Here is an 18,383-nt window from a genome sequence, read left to right as displayed (position 1 = left end):
CCTATAACCTTCCTCCATGGTTATGTATGAAGAGAAAATATATGATGCTCACGTTGTTGATTTTTGGTCCCAAACAGCCGGGAAATGACATTGATGTGTACTTGGCGCCTTTGATTGACGATTTAAAAGAATTATGGGAAGTTGGTGTTGAAGCATATGATGCACACCGAGAAGAAAGATTCTTGCTTAGAGCTGTCCTATTGTGGACAATTAATGATTTTCCGGCATATGGAAACCTGGCAGGATGCACTGTAAAAGGATATCAAGCATGCCCTATCTGTGGTGAGGAAACTTGTGCAAAAAGGTTGAAGCATAGTAAAAAAATGTCATTTACAGGTCATAGACGGTTTCTTCGTAGAGATCATCCTTATCGAAGGCAGAAGAAGGCATTTGATGGGACGCAAGACTTTACTATGGCCCCAAAACCACTAAGCGGTGATGAAGTTTTAAAAAAAGTAGAAGGAATTACATGCCGATGGGGAAAAATTAGAGCAAATTTTCAATCAAAGGAAAATGATGGTAAGTCCTGCTGGAAAAAAAAATCAATATTCTTTGAACTAGAGTATTGGAAAGATCTGCATGTTCGACATGTTCTTGATGTGATGCACATAGAGAAAAACGTTTGCGAAAGTTTGATTGGTACATTACTTGATATGCCAGGAAAGACAAAAGATGGAATTGCAGCAAGAAATGACCTAGTGGATATGAAAATTAGGGGAGAATTAGCACCACAAAAAGGGGAGAAAAGGACATTTTTGCCCCCAGCATGTTATACATTAAGCAAGGATGAGAAAAGAAGACTTTGTAATTCATTGTTCGGAATTAAGGTTCCCACGGGTTACTCCTCCAACATCAAAAACTTTGTCTCAATGAAGGACCTAAAACTGGTTGGTCTTAAATCACATGACTGCCACACCTTAATGCAACATTTGCTTCCAATTGCCATCCGTGGTATTCTACCCAAGCACGTCAGAAATGCTATCACAAGGTTTTGTTTCTTATTCAATGTGTTATGTAACAAAGTAATAGATGCCTCAAAGTTGGATAAAGTACAAATAGAAATTGTGACGACATTGTGTCTGTTTGAAAAGTATTTTCCACCTTCATTTTTTGATATAATGGTTCACTTAACAGTTCATCTCGTGCGTGAGGTCAAGTTGTGTGGACCAGTTTGGTATAGATGGATGTTTCCATTTGAAAGATATATGAAAACATTGAAAGGTTATGTGCGGAATAGAAATCAACCAGAAGGATGCATGGCTGAATGTTATATTGCTGAAGAAGCTGTAGAGTTTTGCTCAGAATTTCTATCTAATATGAACACGATAGGGATTCCATCAAAGCATCGTGAAACAATACTCACTAAGTCCTTGTCAGGTGCTAAGGTGCACTTATGTTGTCACGATGAGTGGGAACAAGCACATCGGTATGTATTGGAAAATGAAGCTGAGGTTGATCCTTACATTGTGTAAGCCCTCTAATTCAGTAATAATCTCCTGAAATTGTTTAAAAAAATATATGATTAATCTCTTCAAAATTTTTTGATTAGGGAACATATGACACACTTGAAGCAAAAATTTCCTATTAAAGGTGCAAAGTGGTTACAAGATAAACACCACAGAAGTTTTATTTCTTGGTTCCATGAACATGTAAGTACCATAAATATTAGCATGTTTATTATTGAACACAAGAACTTTAAGACTTTTAATAATTAAACCCCCTTATGATGAATTGTAGGTTACAAATACAACATCATCTTCCTCCAATCAATTATCAGAAAAAGTGAAGCTGTTGGCAAATGGACCTAGCAAGCAAGTGCTAAAATACTCTAGTTATATGATCGATGGGGTCACTTATTACACGAAAGAACGTGATAATGTTACAGTTGTTCAAAACTCGAGTGTAAGCTTGCTGGCACAAACAATGCAAGTTGCAAGTTCAAAGGATAAGAATCCAATTATAACAGACATGATGTATTATGGTGTGATACAAGAAATATGGGAGCTCAATTACCATGATTTTCGAGTTCCAATGTTTAAGTGTGATTGGGTAGAGAATAACACTGGTATTAGAGTAGATGATAATGGTTTCACCTTGGTAAATCTTAAGAGAATGGGATTCAAATCCGACCCATTTATCTTGGGCACTCAAGCAAAGCAAGTATTTTATGTAGAAGACCCTCAAGATCCCACATGGTCTATTGTACTTTCAACTACAAATAGAGAGTATTTTGAATACATCACTGATGATAAGTTGGGAGATCCTTCAATCCACTACCAATGCTTCACAAAAGGGATGCCATCAATGGATATTGACGAAACTGATGACAATGAACCATCCTGTATTCGTGGAGATTGTGATGGGATTTGGGTTGACAATGAGAATTTTTAGTTTGGTAACTTTATTTATGGTTTATATATGTGACTATTTACTTTATTTTGGTAACTTTGGTTCATTGTTTGGTAGTAGTTTTTTTTTAAATATACGAATGTTTACTTTGTTGTGATTTTGAATGATATGCTCTGCTCTATTTCAAATTCTCACTGTTATGATTAGGTTTTTGACACAATGAACACTAGAAAAAAGGCCCATTTAGCACGTGATGATGATAAGTATTCACACACAAATGCAAAAGACAAAGAACAAGATCAAAAAGAGGGTGCTGAGGATAGCCAGGACATAGGATCAGACGGGGTGGCCCAAACAACAAGATCAAAAAGAGGTCGTACACAAATGAATAAGCTTGTTGTTCAAAGGGTTCAGGGAGTCAAACAAAGTGTCAAATTTAATGAGCATGGACAGCTAGTTGGCCAAAAGGCTTCTGAATTGCAAAGTTTTATTGGTGTGCTTGCTCGGGAAAAAGTTAATATTAATTACCACTCTTGGAAGCAAGTGTCGAATGAAGTTAAGAACATGATATGGGAATCCGTCAATGTAAGTAACATGATACTTTCTTATGTGATGCATTTTTTTCTTTTCTTTTATTTATATACTTAAGATATTTGTTTGTGTAGTTGACATACCAACTGGACCCAAAATGGAGGAATGGGTGTTTGATCTCTGCAAACACCAAGTGGCGTCAGTATAAAACTCACCTCACCAGGACATTCATCCAGCCAAATAGAAATAATCCGAAGCTTCTCAATAAGGTACCTCAAGGGCATTGCATTTCACGTGAAGATTGGAGTAGTTTTGTGATTAATCGGATGTCTGAAGACTTTATAGTAAGTTGTTTAAGGTGGTCTTTTTAAATTCTAGTTGATATATGTGGTTATAATTCATCTATCACTATGTAGAGGAAAAGTGAACTACAAAGTCAGAGAAGCAAGGAAAACTTATACCCTCATCGTCTTTCTCGAAAAGGATATGCGGGTTTGTCTGAAGAAATAGTAAGTATTTAGTTAACATTAATAAATTCCTACTTATGGTTGTTGAGTACGTTGACTTCATGTGGTTTTTGGTATCAGTCCAGTGTTTTATGTGATGACGAAGAGATAAACAGAGCCATCCTCTGGAAGAAAGGGCGGCTCAACAAAGCTGGGGAATATGTTGGCGATGAGTTGAAGCAAACAGTGAATAAGATTGTAAGCAAAAGTATACATAAATTGCTTATTTTGTACATATATGATATATGTATATATTTAAAGTTATTGTATTTGGATGCATGACAGGATGATTATATTGTCCAAAAGAAGGATGGTAAGATGCCCTTTACCAAACCATTTGAGGATATTCTCACGAAGGCCTTGAATTCTAACGAACATGGTGGACGTGTGAGAGGCATAGGAGCAAATGTCACTCCATCATCCTTCTTCAAGCTTGCTAGAGGGAAGGTGCAAATTGATAAGGCTGCCTATGAAAGCCAACAGAAAGAGTTTAAGGAGGCAAAAGCTATGCTTTCTTATCAAGGTGACAGACTAGAAAAATTGGAAGCAATGGTGTTGAAACTTTCTGGTCGAGAATTTGACAGTGAGGAGAAGGGTAGCTGCTCAGTTAAACCACAATGCCTGATCGATATACAACCTGAAGTTGAACGTCATACGCGCCTCTCAAATGAAGGCCTAGAAGAACATGATGATGATGATGTGAAAGTTATTGAGAAGGATTCGACTTTACAGGTTAAATTTATATTTCACGTTGATATTATTATCCCATCGTTAGTATCTAATGAATTTGGCAGTGATGTTGAAGATTCATAAATTGTTTGTCTTATAGGGAAAAGCAGTGATGTTGTTATTGCAGCCTAACGACAAGACTGTTGCATATGGGACAATTGTCTCTATTAATGGACCTGGCAACTTTATTGATGATGTTCCATTACCTGTGAATTGCATGAGGATTGCCATTGATAAAGCAATTGATCAATCAGCACCCCTGCCTATTGCAATCCCGTCCAAATGTCAGAGTATTGGGGATGCTGTACGTGGCCATGTGGCTTGGCCTGTGCACTTAATCAGCATGCGGGATGAGGTAAATGTGATAAAGTGTTGTGTAAATTTTGTGTACATTTAAAGTATGTCACATATCTAATATATATATGGTTGCATCTACATATGTAGAAGACCAGGAAGAAACAAGTTGACAACAGACAAGAGAAGTCTAAGTTACAATCGTCCAATGTGCCAAGACCCTTACACATCTTATATAGTTATTTTCAACGTCTTGATGAAACAGAGAATGTGATTTTGGAATTAGTTCCTGATGTATTTGGCATGGAACGCACAATCCATGTTAATTGCGATGACATATTTCCCTTTTGTGAATTGAAGCCAATCACAGACACTTGCATAGTTGTGTATATGTGGTAAGCTTTCAATTGAATTGGACTTTATTTATGTGTTTCATTAATTTATATTTCATCATTTTTTTGGGATATTTTCTGTCTCACTAGTCTCCTCTCTTGTAATCCTAGTCGTCTTTATGTTTGACATTTTGATGAATCATGGCTTGTCTACTATATCTCATTACACAGCTTCACCAAATGCTGCCTCCCTATGTTTCACATTTTGTACAACTTCCTAGGAAATTATATCTCTAATTTACAGATTTGTGAACTCAATAGTTTCAGAAAGCATATGTTAGTACCAAAACATATGTCAGTTCCCGAAAGGCATGAAGCATTTTAAAGCATAAATATGAATTATTGCCATGTCTACTTGATAGCAAGATTATCTAATCACATGGATGTTAGTAACAAAACCTGTGCCATTCTTGAGCTCAGATCCACTCTTTGTAGGCATCTATATAGAAAGATGCAGGAAAAGATGTTGCTGCAAGATTTCAGATTGGTGGATCCAGTGCCTGTGGAATATGTACCATCAAGAAATCAGAATAGAGATTTCATCCAAGAACAGTTGAATAAAAGGGCTTGTTACTTAAGCAGTAGGCTAATTGGTACCTCATCTGGTCAATTGGTTGTTGTGCCATGCAACGTTGGGTGAGTAAGAATAACATTATATATCACTCTCACTTGCATATTTTGAGAACTTGCAAGATGCATATATACACTAATTATATTTCTTTGTGTAGTTTTCACTGGATTTTGACTATCATCAATGTTGAGAAGGAGATTATTTTTTTGTTGGATCCTCTTAGTCACCGCATTCGTGATCAAGATTGGAAATATGTTGTCAACATGTAAGTTTTTTGGCTTCTTTTCTTACCTTTGTTGAAACATGTAAGTATTTTGATGTGGCAATACAATTCCCATGGGTTATATGCATGTAGGGCCTTGAAAATGTATAATGTGGAGGCTGGAAGGAAAGGGAAAAAACAACCAACATGGGTAGCTGTCAAGGTATGTCCTTTTATTAGCAATTGTTTCACTATCCTTGAAGGAGTTATTCCAATATTTCTTTTCTAACATAGGCTCCTCAACAACCGGATGCGGAGCAATGTGGTTTCTATATCATGCGATATATGAAAGATTTAATTGAAAATTTTGGAGTTGACCACAAGGATTCACTTCCAGCAATGGTAATAATAAAATATTTACCCCTGGTGATTTTGATAATTTTGATTTAGTTCCCCTGGTGCTTGCTATGATTTTTTGATACAAACCGGATGCTATGCTTTTGTTACAATGATTTTTTTATACAAACCGAATGCTATGCTTTTGTTACAAACCATATACTAGTTGGAGACTAAATGATTGCCTAAGAAGAAAGGAATTAGAGATTAGGTTCATTTTGTGACTCTAAACTAAGTTTTTTTTTATTGTTTAAGTGTATTTTCTGAATTTTGAGAACCAATTTTTTTTTGTACATCTACCATCAAGTATGACCCTACTTTATTAGATGCTATCATGTTTCTTTATTAGAGAAAGTTTTTTTTGTAAGTGTGATATGTTAGGATCTTTATGTTCTTGAATTTGGGATATGTTCTTTATGTTCCAGTTGATCTAGTTTGTTATCTTTCACCCAACTGTCAAATTCAAGAAATATGATCACTGAAAAAGAAAAAGAGGAGGATTAAACTATCTAGTCATGTAGGTAATAGAACAGTGGAAATACTTGTCAAGTATTTGGAGTTCTTCCTGATATATACGCTGAGAAGTTTCAAAGGAAACCAATGCCAATTCCACTAGATCCCTATCCTTTATGCTATAATGCCTATTTACAGGTTCAAAAAAATCAGGAGCATAATATGCAGAAAGTTGACAACAGACATTGTTGTTACACATTATATTGGATCTTACTCGTATGAAGTTTTGAGAACTTGCAAGTTGCCAAGAGTGAAGTTCTCAATGGTATTTTTATGCTCTAAACGTTCCAGATTGGACCAAATCGGAAAATTTAGAGCATAATCCACCTGAACAAAACTCCAAATTTATGAATGTTTAGACATGATTTTTCTTTGCAAGTAATATCCATTTACCTCTTGTAAACGCATCTGGTACTGTTCGTGATTTCGGTTGGTGGTTAATGCTTCTTTCAAAAACATTCTTGACCAGGAGGCTAATTTGTCTAAACCTTGCTCGTAGGGAAATATTTTGATTTGTGATGCCTTGTACAATTCTAATACAGTGTTCACATCCTTCAGATATCCTTGCAATGTATTGTTAAAATAGTGCTCAGACTTGAGTCATGATTTGCTGTAGTTCCACTTAATTAACACTTTCACTGCATATCAACCCACCTTGTGTTTGCCTGCTTCATTGATTGTGTGGTGATGGTGAATTTTATAGCTTTTGCTCCTTATTGTATTATGTCTATTAGCCATGTGTATACAAAGGGCACAGTTGCATTCTTGCTTATGAGATTTGGAAGATGGCATCAGAGGTAGTACAATAAATAGTATATCTCTTCATTTGCTTGTTAACTATGAACATTTTCTTTGTTCTTCTATGCTTCCTTCACTGTTCTATTCGTTATCTTCCACAGCAGCCTTTAAAAACTCAGTATTCTATTTTATTTGATACATGCACACATTTGTTTTAGTTATTTGACATATGGTGAATTTATGTGTTTTTACAGTTTACAAATCTCAAGTACTCCAGAGTTGAAATTGATGAAGTGCGGTTCGAATGCATGCTAGATTACATTTGAGACAGTTGTACCTTAATGTGTTAACAGAATGTTATACTTTGATTTTGATATCTATTAGCTAGTTGTTTAAACATGTAAAAAGAATGTTTGGGTATTTTATGGATATTGTTGTAAGAAGATTATTTATATAATTTGTGAATATTTGTGTATTTTATGGATATTATTGAATGAAGAATATTTGTACAATTTGTGAATATTTGTGTATTTTTTTTTTGTTATTGTCGATTTTAAAATCAAATCTGTGCTGTTAGAAAAAATACATATTACATCGGTTTTCCACCGATGTTAAACCGGTGTTATAAAGTAATATTACATCGGTCATTTACCGCTGCCAAAACTGGTGTTATTAACATACTATATTACATCGGTTTTACACCGTGTATGAAACGGTGTCGTTAATTGATACTACACCGGTTAATAACCGATTCGAAAACCAGTGTCGTTAAGTGATACTACACCGGTTTTTACCCGATGTCTAAAATGGCAGACTTTTAACATCGGCTTCATAGACATCGGTCGAAAATCAAATAGACACCGGTGGAAAACCGATGTCTATGAGCGATTTTGTTGTAGTGGAGTCTGCTCTCACGTCCAATGACCTCTCGGTCGGGATTCTAGACTCTAGCCCCAGTGCGAGTTATAAGTGAGCATGCTCTTGTAACACCCACTAAGCTTTTAAGATAAATATGAGAATGATGAATTTGCCTTATAAAAATATTAGTAGAATGTTGAACCAAAAAGAAATAAAAAGAAATAAAAATAGGGAGTGGTCAAGGATTGAACCTTGAACCTCTCATGATGTAAATGATAGGATTAATGGGTAATAACCAGTTGGGATAGGAATGATATATTGATAGCAAAGGAGGGAAACTCATGATAAGGATGAGAGTAAAAGCTAGCCAAAAAAAAGCAAGAAAAGAGCAAGAGAAAGGCAACTTGCCTTCCTTCTTTTCTCTCCCTCTTCCTCTCCCTTTGCCGTGACTTAAAGAGGACAATTAAGGGGATTCATTCCCCCTTGTTTCATCATGAATAATGAGAACAAATAAATAAATAAAATTAAAAAAAAAAGGGGCTAAGGGAGAAGGAAAGCAAAAACCAATTTTGCTACCTCTTCGCCCTTAACATAAAAGGGAGCAGGTAAAGAGAAGATTTTATTTTTCTCTCATTCTCTCCTCTCCACCACCGAGAGCCTCAGCCCCCTCTCCTCCATTTTCTGCCCCCAAAACAAGGTTCCTCCTAGGATACAAGGAAGGCTACCAAGGGAAATCAAAGGAGGAGAACAAGAAGAAGAGACCCTTTCTTCCATCACCACACTTTAGAACCACAAGCAAAAAGGAAGTAAGTATCCCCTCACCTGTGGTACAAGTGGTTTTAATGTGTTTTTGGATTTTATGAGGATTTTAAAACCTAGAAACAAAGTTATGAAAATTCGGCCAAAGAAAGGACTTGTTGATCCTAGGAATGTTTAATATAAGCCTTGATTCATGATAATTTTTCTATGCTTTGTAAGAAGGTTTTCTCTCATATTTTTATATATATGTGATGCTGGATTAGAGATGTACCTAACCCTAGAGTTTCGGCCAAAAAGGTTTTATAAGGGCTAGGGAATTTATTTGTTTACCTAACTTGCACAAAACCCTCTAAATAAATGGTTAAGGATCCATTATTGTTTTCATACTTGAAGATTACTTGGAACCAAAAGTACCCCACTCACAAGTTTCGGCCAAGGAAGGGTTTAGGGTTAGGAAGACTTTGAATTTAAACTCACCATGTTTATATGATAGAATATAGAGTTTCTTAAAGAGTTGCATGCTTGTATGTTGATAGAAACTCATGAACATCACTTTTAATGTTTCTGCCATGGTAAGGTGGATGGTTTAGAATAGCTTAAACAGATTTTTTTTAACATGCTCAAAACCTCCATGACAATAAGATATGAAAGTTGTTTGATGCTCCCATGCTTAATTAGAGTATAGGAAAATTGGTTGCATGATATATGATAATTATGACCACAAGGGTCCTAGCTTGTTTGTGAACCAAACTTATATGTATAGTTTCTTTGATATTTTTGCCATAAAACTTGTTTAGGTTTTCCATACTTTAGGCCACCTAAAACCTAGTTTAAAGACTTGGAAGGTTTCGGCCAAACATATGCTATGAGATAAAGAAAGGAAAAACCTAGGAAACCTAAGACACAATTTAAATGTATGCTTATAGTGCTTGACTTTGATACATGTTATGAAATGTGTTACAACTTTCTATGCTTTTATGCCATTTGAACAAATTCCATGCTTGATGAGGTTCGGCCATGTAGGGTTTAAAGACCTAGAAACCTTAAAATTTAGACCTCATGTGTTAAAGATGCTTCTTATGAAATTGAGATAACATGTTGATTGTGTTCACATGCTTATACAATTAACTATGATTCAAATGGACACCTTAAAGTCTCGGCCATGAAGGGATACATGCCTTAGAAACCCTAGAACTTACATTGAACATGCTCATGTCACTCTCCATGAAATATGAAATGTAGAAAGCTAAAAATTCACATGCTATATGTTGTTAGTGACCTAAATTGATGCTAAGGGAAGTTTCGGCCATGACCACTTGTATGATGCCATTTATAAATTTATACATGATGTTAGAGTAAGTTCACATGCTTGTATGCTTGCTTGAAAACCTAAATGAGTACTTGTAAGTTTCGGCCATGACATAATTTTAAGGGCTTAAAGGATTTAGGAACTAACTCAATTGTGCTTACCATATTCCTTGAAACAAATGTTATAAATATGGTTAAGGTTTCCATGCTTTATGTCATTTAGAACCTTGTTTCACACTTGTTAAGGTTGGGCCAAATGAGGTTTAAGGACTTGGAGAACTTAGAGTCCAAGTAAATCTTGTTTATAATACTTCCTATGAAAATGATATGTGGATGAATTAGGTTCTACATGCTTGGATGTTGTTTAAAACCTGAATTGGCACCTAAGAGGGTTTCGGCCAAGATAAGAACCCAAAGGACTAGGAAGCTTAGTACCCAAATTAATCATGTTACATTGTTCCTTATGATTGGTTGAGCACATGATACACTTTTATGCTTAGACATGTATGCTTGTGAGCTATACAAGATGAGAATTTCTACGATATGTTATGAGTTCAAAATATGCATGCTTTATGTTATGATATGTGGGTAAATTTTACATGCTTCGATGATATGATATGAGCTGAAAATATGCATGCTTATGTTATGATATGTGGTTAAATTAGGCATGCTTGATGCTATGTTTAGTGCTTAAAATATGCATGCTTTCATGATATGCTATGTGGTTAAATTATGCATGCTTGATGATATGCTTTATGCTTAAGATATGCATGTTTTTATGATCTATGCCTAAGTGATGCATATTGTTATGATATGATGTATGCCTAAGTGATGCATACCTTTATGACATGATGTATGCTTAAGTGATGCATACCTTTATGATATGATGTATGCCTAAGTGATGCATACTTTTATGACATGATGTATACCTAAGTGATGCATACTTTTATGATAGGATGTGTGCCTAAGTGATGCATGCTTTTATGATGTATGATATGTATAAGTATGACATGTACTTTACTTTATATGGCTTGTACCAAGGGTGGGCTCCATAAGCGCCCCGGGGTCGATGGAATAAGACTCGGGCCTCGTTAGGGATGAGCTCCTAAGTGCCCCTAGGTCGATGGAGTAAGACTCGGGCCTAGTATGTTGCCTTGTAGGGTTCAAGACTTGCTACCTTGGACCTACATAGGTTGCGCGTAATATGTAAGTGGTACATAGCCGGGATCCCCTTTAAGTTGAGATTATGTTCAAGTATATATGTAAGAAGAAATGGTTTTAAAGATCATGAGACATACACATGTTTTTCGGATACATGTTTTTCAAAATCATATTGCATATACCTTATGATGATTTATGATATGTCATGGTTAGATATGATTATGTTATGCTCCATGATATGTCCATGTGTAGGATATGCCATGACTCCTTATGACGATATGCTATGATTAGATACGATTATGTTATGCTTCATGCTATGCTTTACACTATGATATGCCATGACTAGTTATGATTTCTTCATGTTGCATGATATGCTTAAAAGAGTATGTTACATTATGTCATGACTAGTTGAAATGATGCCATGTTGAGACATTCTTTGATTATACTATGATTTTCGGTTTTAGTGAGTAGGAAAGGAACTTACTGAGCCATGAGTGCTCACAGCTTACTGTCCTTGTACCACAAATAAAGGAAAAAGCTGGATGAGCTAGAGGAGCAGCAGGAGAGGCAAGGAGATGTGTGTGGCAGTGGCTAGGCAACCAAATAAGAACCTGCTTTAAAAACTTTTAAAGAATTATGCTTTGGTATCATGAATTGTAGTACCGTATGTGTGACTTGATGTTATGTTTCTACTAATTTTGATATCATGTTATTGAGGCCATGATAGTGTAGTTCGGATTTGATGAAAGGGAAAACAAAAGAAAAGTTTTTATTAAACTAAGAGAATTATTTTAAGTCTTCCGCTGTTTTAAAAAGAAAAATTTGTACATAGAGTATCGTAGCCCCGTCCCTTAGGGTTATCAGGGAGGGCGGGCGTTACAGCTCTCACGACTCCAGACTCTCGCCTCGATGCGAGTTATAAGTGAGCATGCTCTCATGCCCAATGACCTCTTGGCCGGGATTCCAAACTCTCGCCCCAGCGCGAGTTATAAGTGAGCATGCTCTCATGACTCTAGACTCTCGCTCGAGTGCGAGTTATAAGTGAGTCTGCTCTCACGCCCAACAACCTCTCGGTCGGGATTCCAGACTCTTGCCCCAGCACGAGTTATAAGTGAGCATGCTCTCACACCTCCAGACACTCGCCCCAGTGCAAGTTATAAGTGAGTCTGCTCTCACGCCCAACGACCTCTCGGTCGAGATTCCAGACTCTCATTCCAACGCGAGTTATAAGTGAGCATACTCTCACACCTTCAGAATCTCGCCCCAGTATGAGTTATAAGTGAGCCTGCTCTCACACCCAACGACCTCTCGGTCGGGAATCCAGATTCTCGCTCCAGTGCGAGTTATAAGTAGCCTGCTCTCACGCCCAACAACCTCTCGGTCGGGATTCTAGACTCTCGCCCCATCGCGAGTTATAAGTGAGCTTGCTCTCACGCCCAACGACCTGTCGGTCGGGTCCCAGACTCTCATCCCAGTGCGAGTTATAAGTGATATTGCTCTCACGACCCTCGATGCTTCGATCTGGATTCCATACCCTCACCTCGGCTCCAGTAGGAGGGGGGTTAGCTCTTCGTAAAGAGATGAAAATAAAGCATGTTCCTTGGGGCGTGCAATTGCCTCCGGGAAATGATGTCGCATTTAGGGGCACGTTACATATTCCCAGATCTAGGGATAGATGCAGTAGCCCAAACATTCGGGAGATTATACAACACTTGGTAGCGTGATAAATTCCCAAAGACCAGGGGAAAGGGAGAAGTGGTTAATGTCTCGGTAAGAGAGCCAAGTGAAACTAAATTCCAGTCTAGTCAGGCGGGCTTGGGCCTCCTTCGACTAGACTTGAGGGGGAAGCTTGTGATACGGTGCATAATGATAGAGTCTGGTTAAGGGGATGTGACAATCAGAAGTCAAAGGGACGTGACAGTCATAAGTCAAGGGGGGTGACAGTCATAAGTCAAAGAGACGTGGCAGTCAGAAGTCAAAGGAACGTGATAGTCAGAGGTCGAGAAGATGTATCACCCCACAAAGGGGTTGTAATTTTAAAAGTCGTTACCCAGCTAACACTCGGTCGGGAGACCCAGGTCTGAAATTTAGACAGTTTACTCGGGCGAGAGGCCCAGGTCGGGAATTCAGACAGGTTACTCAGGCAAGGGACCCAGTCAGGATGCCCAGGTCTGGAATTCAGACAGGTTCCTTGGGCGAGAGGCCCAGGTCGGGAATTCAGATAGGTTACTCGGGCGAGAAGCCCAGGTCGGGAATTTAGACAAGTTGACCGGTCGGGATGCCCAGGTCGAGAAGTCAGACTAGTAGCACAAGAAACAAGGAAGAAGGAGAAGGAATCATATCTACCGGCCGAGTTTTCTCATAGCAAACTTATATATAAGAACTTGATGCGCCTGGTCGGGATATAACGGACGACTCAGATGCACCCCGGTCAGGCTCGTCAAGTGCTGGTTGTCAGGAGTTCTCTTGTTTGTGCCCGATCAACGAAAACAACAATAGAGTCCGAGAATCGTAACCACCTGTCAGAGAATATCTGTTGTGGTCAGGGTATATTCCAACTATCTGTGACCAGCTGGTAACAGAGCCTTCCTTCGACCTATAAGAAGATGCCAAGTGTCACCCATCGCCAAACATGGTCTGACACTCAACATTCCTTGGCATTTGCCAGAAGCCCTAAGTACACATGGTCATATAAAAAGGGGCGTCCTCTCTCTTGTGCAGGTACGCTCACTCACCTTTCTCATCTGTCTTCTACTTTCTGCATTTTTACTGTTCTTCTGGGGAAAAAATGCCTGACTTGAGCGTCGGAGGACATGCTCCGGGGACTTTTCCCCTGGTTCTTGGTCCCTAACGTGGAGGGGGTTCGAGTGTGCGCAGGGAACTCTCGCTTCGTCATCCTAGTCACCACCCCTCGTCAGCAGCCTGGGAAACCCACTCGTGAAGTACTGTACTCGTAGGAAGTCTCCATCACCTTCCGTTAACATCAGCGACAGCGCAGCCGGCTTCCATCTGACTCAGATTTCGGACGGAATTATTAGGCATAAATATAAAATATAGAAAATAGATAGGATAACTAATATTGTAAAGATTTTTTTAATTATCTTATATAAGAAGAGGAAATTTTTAAATAGAATAATTGATATAAATATTCTAAAATGTTGATCAAGTAATTTGTCAAGTACGTATGGTTGGAATCACAACTATAAAAAAACGTATAGGACATTTTCTTCTAATAGGATAAAAAAATTTAGGAGATTGATTGATAGGCGAGACAATTAATTGAATCGAAAGCCCGTATATCTATACTGAATTATAAAAAAAAAATGAATAAAGTTTAATTTTGTTCAATATCACCAAAAATCCGTATTTAATCTAATTTTCTTTTAGAATATTGAAATTATAAATAAAAAGCATTTTAAAATTTTTAGGAGTCCGTAAAAATTCAGAAGACTGTCTTAAATAAATTTTACTTTTACATTACCTTCTCAAGACATCTACCATTCAAAGCATAGCTATAGCAGACTACTGGGTATTTTTCTCTAGTAGATGAACAATTAAAAACGTTGATTGTTAGATGAGAAATCCTTCCTTCAGAATTTGTCTGATAGTCAATCTGTGAGATTGAGCCGTAGATTAATTAGACCGGATGCCCATATGATGTGGATTATATAAAAGTTTAATTTTTGCTCAACATCACCAAAAATCCTTATTTAATCTAATTTTCTTTTAGAATAATGAAATTATAAATAAAAGCATTTTAAAAATTTTAAAGTCCATAAAATTTGAGAAAGCAAACTGGACCTTCTATTGTCTTAAATAAATTTTACTTTACATTACTTTCTAAATTAAATTAAAAATGATTATCACTATTTGAATCCTAACTACCACATATTGCTCAGTCTTTTCCTCAAATGAAATAAAAAATTTTGAGACGTTGATTATTGACTTGTATTTTCAAATTTATCCTATAGGTGAATTGAGAAAAGCTCGCTAATCTTTAAAATTAATTGAATTTGTGAGGCCTTCGATACCTAGAATATAAAAAAATTAAAAGCAAATCCCAATTTAAGTAAAGTTTAATTTGCTCGTAGGATCAATCCTGTAAAAAAATAAATCAGGAAATTACAGTTGATTAGTATGAAGAAAGATTTTTTTTCTTAATTTTATTGAGATTCAAATTTTTATTTTATCATAATAATTGTGTTCCGTACTAATTAACTCAATTTTACCCCAGGCTAAAAAATAATTGAGAGACAAAATGGACCTTCCGTTCTTTGTCTTAAACAAAGTTTACTTTACATTAAATTTTAAATGATTAAGGATGACATTAGATTTAAATTCAAATTTAAATTTCTACGAGAACGTTGACCAACGGCTATTTTTTCTTCCAATCGATGCCGTCGTTGGCCCACATTATAAGAGGAAACAAGCCCTAATTTCTCCGAGAAGAAGAATACGAGGAGCAGACATGTCGATCGCAGTCGAAGGACGTCAGGGGCGGGCGATGGACGCGTACGAGAAGCTGGAGAAGGTCGGGGAAGGAACGTACGGCAAGGTTTACAAGGCGCGGGAGAAGGCCACCGGCAAGATCGTCGCTCTCAAGAAGACCCGCCTCCCCGAGGATGACGAGGGCGTTCCTCCCACCACGCTCCGCGAGGTCTCCCTCCTCCGCATGCTTTCCATCGATCCCCATGTCGTCAGGTTGCTATTCTTAACCTGATTGAATAATTTATGGAAATTTCGTTTTCTCGAGACTTTTTTTCATCGATTTGCTTGCTCTTGATTTCGATTCCAGGCTTTTGGATCTGAAGCAAGACCAGAACAAGGAGGGGCAAACCATTCTCTACCTAGTCTTTGAGTACATGGACACGGATCTGAAAAAGTACATCAGAAGTTTCCGCCAGAGTCATGAAATGATGCCACCAATGACTGTTAAGGTAAAAATTACGCAAATTTTTTTTTCTGCCACCCAATATGATGCATCAAAATTTGTTGAAATCCTCGTTACCAAGACGTTGTTGAAGAGCTTCATGATTTCTCTCTGTTTCTTTAACGGTTCTTTAAAAGATAATTGTGCATCAACAACATGAATTTTAGGGCAGAAAATTTCTCTGCTTCCACTAGCGATAGGGCACTAAATATTTGATAAATTATGGTACTTTTAGATTCTCACAAGATCTCTTGCTGTAGATTTTGATGTATCAACTCTGCAAAGGAATTTCATTCTGTCATGGTCATGGAGTGTTGCACAGGTTGGAAAAAAACTCATTCACCATCTTGTTTCAGTATGTTAAAGATAAGATCTTGTTGAATAATTTGCTCCTTCATTTTGCAGGGATCTTAAGCCTCACAATCTTTTAATGGACCGCAAGACTATGATGCTAAAAGTTGCGGATCTTGGACTCAGTCGTGCTTTCACCATTCCCCTCAAGAAATACACGCACGAGGTCACATATCTTTTTCAGAATATTTTGGAAAAATGTGATTTTTTTTCCTTTTTACGTGAACAAATTGAAAATCAAATCTCTTTTTTTTTTTATCTCTGTTTCAGATCCTAACCCTGTGGTATCGAGCTCCAGAAGTGCTGCTCGGTGCCACACACTATTCAACACCGGTTGATATGTGGTCAGTTGGCTGTGTGTTCGGTAAGAATCTTTGGTCGTGATTTCTATAATGTTGGACTTCATCAAAAGCTTGCTTATCTTTTCTTACTCCTCCGTGCATTCTTTTTTCCATTGTAGCTGAACTAGTCACAACCCAGCCACTGTTTGCTGGTGACTCCGAGTTGCAACAGCTTCTTCACATCTTCAGGTAAATTAATTCTCAATGAAAAGATCATTTTTCAGTTAGGTTTCTAGGCTAAGTTGGTGATGACATTGCTGATACAGGTTACTTGGTACGCCAAATGAAGAAGTTTGGCCAGGAGTAAGTAAACTAGCAAATTGGCATGAGTATCCACAGTGGAGCCCAAAGGATATTTCATCAGCTGTACCTGGCCTTGATCCCAATGGGCTAGACCTTCTCTCGGTATGTGCAGTTCAGTAGACAGATTGTTGCTGTTCTTTTCTGTTTGTGGTCTAAACTTCTTGTAAGTTTCATTTGAGTATTATTATTAATCTTGCAGAAGATGTTGAAGTATGAGCCCTCAAAGAGGATTTCTGCTAAGAAAGCTATGGAACACTCCTACTTTGATGATGTAACTAAGGCTTGTTACTGAGTTTTATCTGAGGAAGCTTTTTTTTCTCTGAGAAAGCTTTGTTGCTCAAACTAACAAACACGGTTGTGGTGACCAGTTGTAGTATCTTTAGATGTGTAGGTCTTCTCGAGCATTATATTTGGAATTTGGAGGAGCATTGTAATTGTTCTTTAGTCATTCAATCTAACCAGGGTATTGTTTCTTAAGCACAGTTTGATCTCTGTGATATGGAAAGGTAAGGTTGTTTATTGGTACTAGTAGATATTATGCTATAAATCTATCTGATACATGGAACCCTTAGGCTCATTTTTTATGTCACCCTTAGATGTAGGTCATTTCCTTTTGGTTGTCATCAACATTGTCACCTCAATGTTTCTCTTCCTGCAATCCCTTAGATGCCCAATAACATCATTCTTTCATCTCAATAGATCTGGAGCCATAAAGCCAATAACCAATCTTAGTCATGTCCAAGTCATTGCTCAACACATTAGAAACTTCGGATTGCAGGTCAAATCTGACCACTTGGAGCTTAAATTATTTACTAAACACATCCAAAATCATGGTCGAATCTGACCACTTGGGGGCATGATTGCATTAACATGAGTACAAAGTGAGTGAAACTTGCATTGTGGCAACATCAAGCGTGGAATAGATATTATAGTGATTTGTGGCATAAGGATATAGTGATTAGTCATGTCCAAGAGATTATAGTGTCGTCAAACTAATTCTTTCAGAAGACCAGTCCCTTGTTCTCGTTTCTCTTTCGTTGGATTTTTGGATTTGGGTACAACACTTTCAGAGACAATGTTGATTCCGTTACACTCAAGTTCTTCATCTCTATTTCTGTAAATTTATTTCCTATTGTGTTGTAAATATCGAT

At 37.3% G+C, this 18,383-nt stretch overlaps 1 protein-coding gene across 1 annotated transcript; it reads left to right on the top strand.

Annotated features, from left to right (window-relative positions):
• Window positions 1-15,729: 15,729 nt before the first annotated feature.
• Window positions 15,730-17,709, top strand: LOC122027238 (cyclin-dependent kinase B2-1-like). Its single transcript, XM_042586166.1, has 8 exons — window positions 15,730-16,008; window positions 16,103-16,244; window positions 16,498-16,559; window positions 16,643-16,754; window positions 16,859-16,952; window positions 17,049-17,118; window positions 17,196-17,334; window positions 17,432-17,709. The coding sequence occupies exons 1-8, from the start codon at window positions 15,776-15,778 to the stop codon at window positions 17,522-17,524; spliced, it is 945 nt and encodes a 314-aa protein (XP_042442100.1). The 5' UTR covers window positions 15,730-15,775; the 3' UTR covers window positions 17,525-17,709.
• Window positions 17,710-18,383: the final 674 nt, after the last annotated feature.

Source organism: Zingiber officinale, chromosome 10A (genome assembly GCF_018446385.1).
Source record: "Zingiber officinale cultivar Zhangliang chromosome 10A, Zo_v1.1, whole genome shotgun sequence".
Lineage (NCBI taxonomy): Eukaryota > Viridiplantae > Streptophyta > Magnoliopsida > Zingiberales > Zingiberaceae > Zingiber > Zingiber officinale.
The sequence above is the reverse complement of the archived record's forward strand: the minus strand, read 5'-3'. Positions and strand labels throughout refer to the sequence as shown.

Excerpts from the sequence above, each read along its gene's own strand:
- LOC122027238 (XM_042586166.1), top strand. The coding sequence starts at position 15,776 with ATGTCGATCGCAGTCGAAGGACGTCAGGGGCGGGCGATGGACGCGTAC. Across the intron at positions 16,245-16,497 it reads TGCCACCAATGACTGTTAAG|ATTTTGATGTATCAACTCTG; the intron begins GTAAAAATTACG and ends CTCTTGCTGTAG. Across the intron at positions 17,335-17,431 it reads ATGGGCTAGACCTTCTCTCG|AAGATGTTGAAGTATGAGCC; the intron begins GTATGTGCAGTT and ends TTAATCTTGCAG.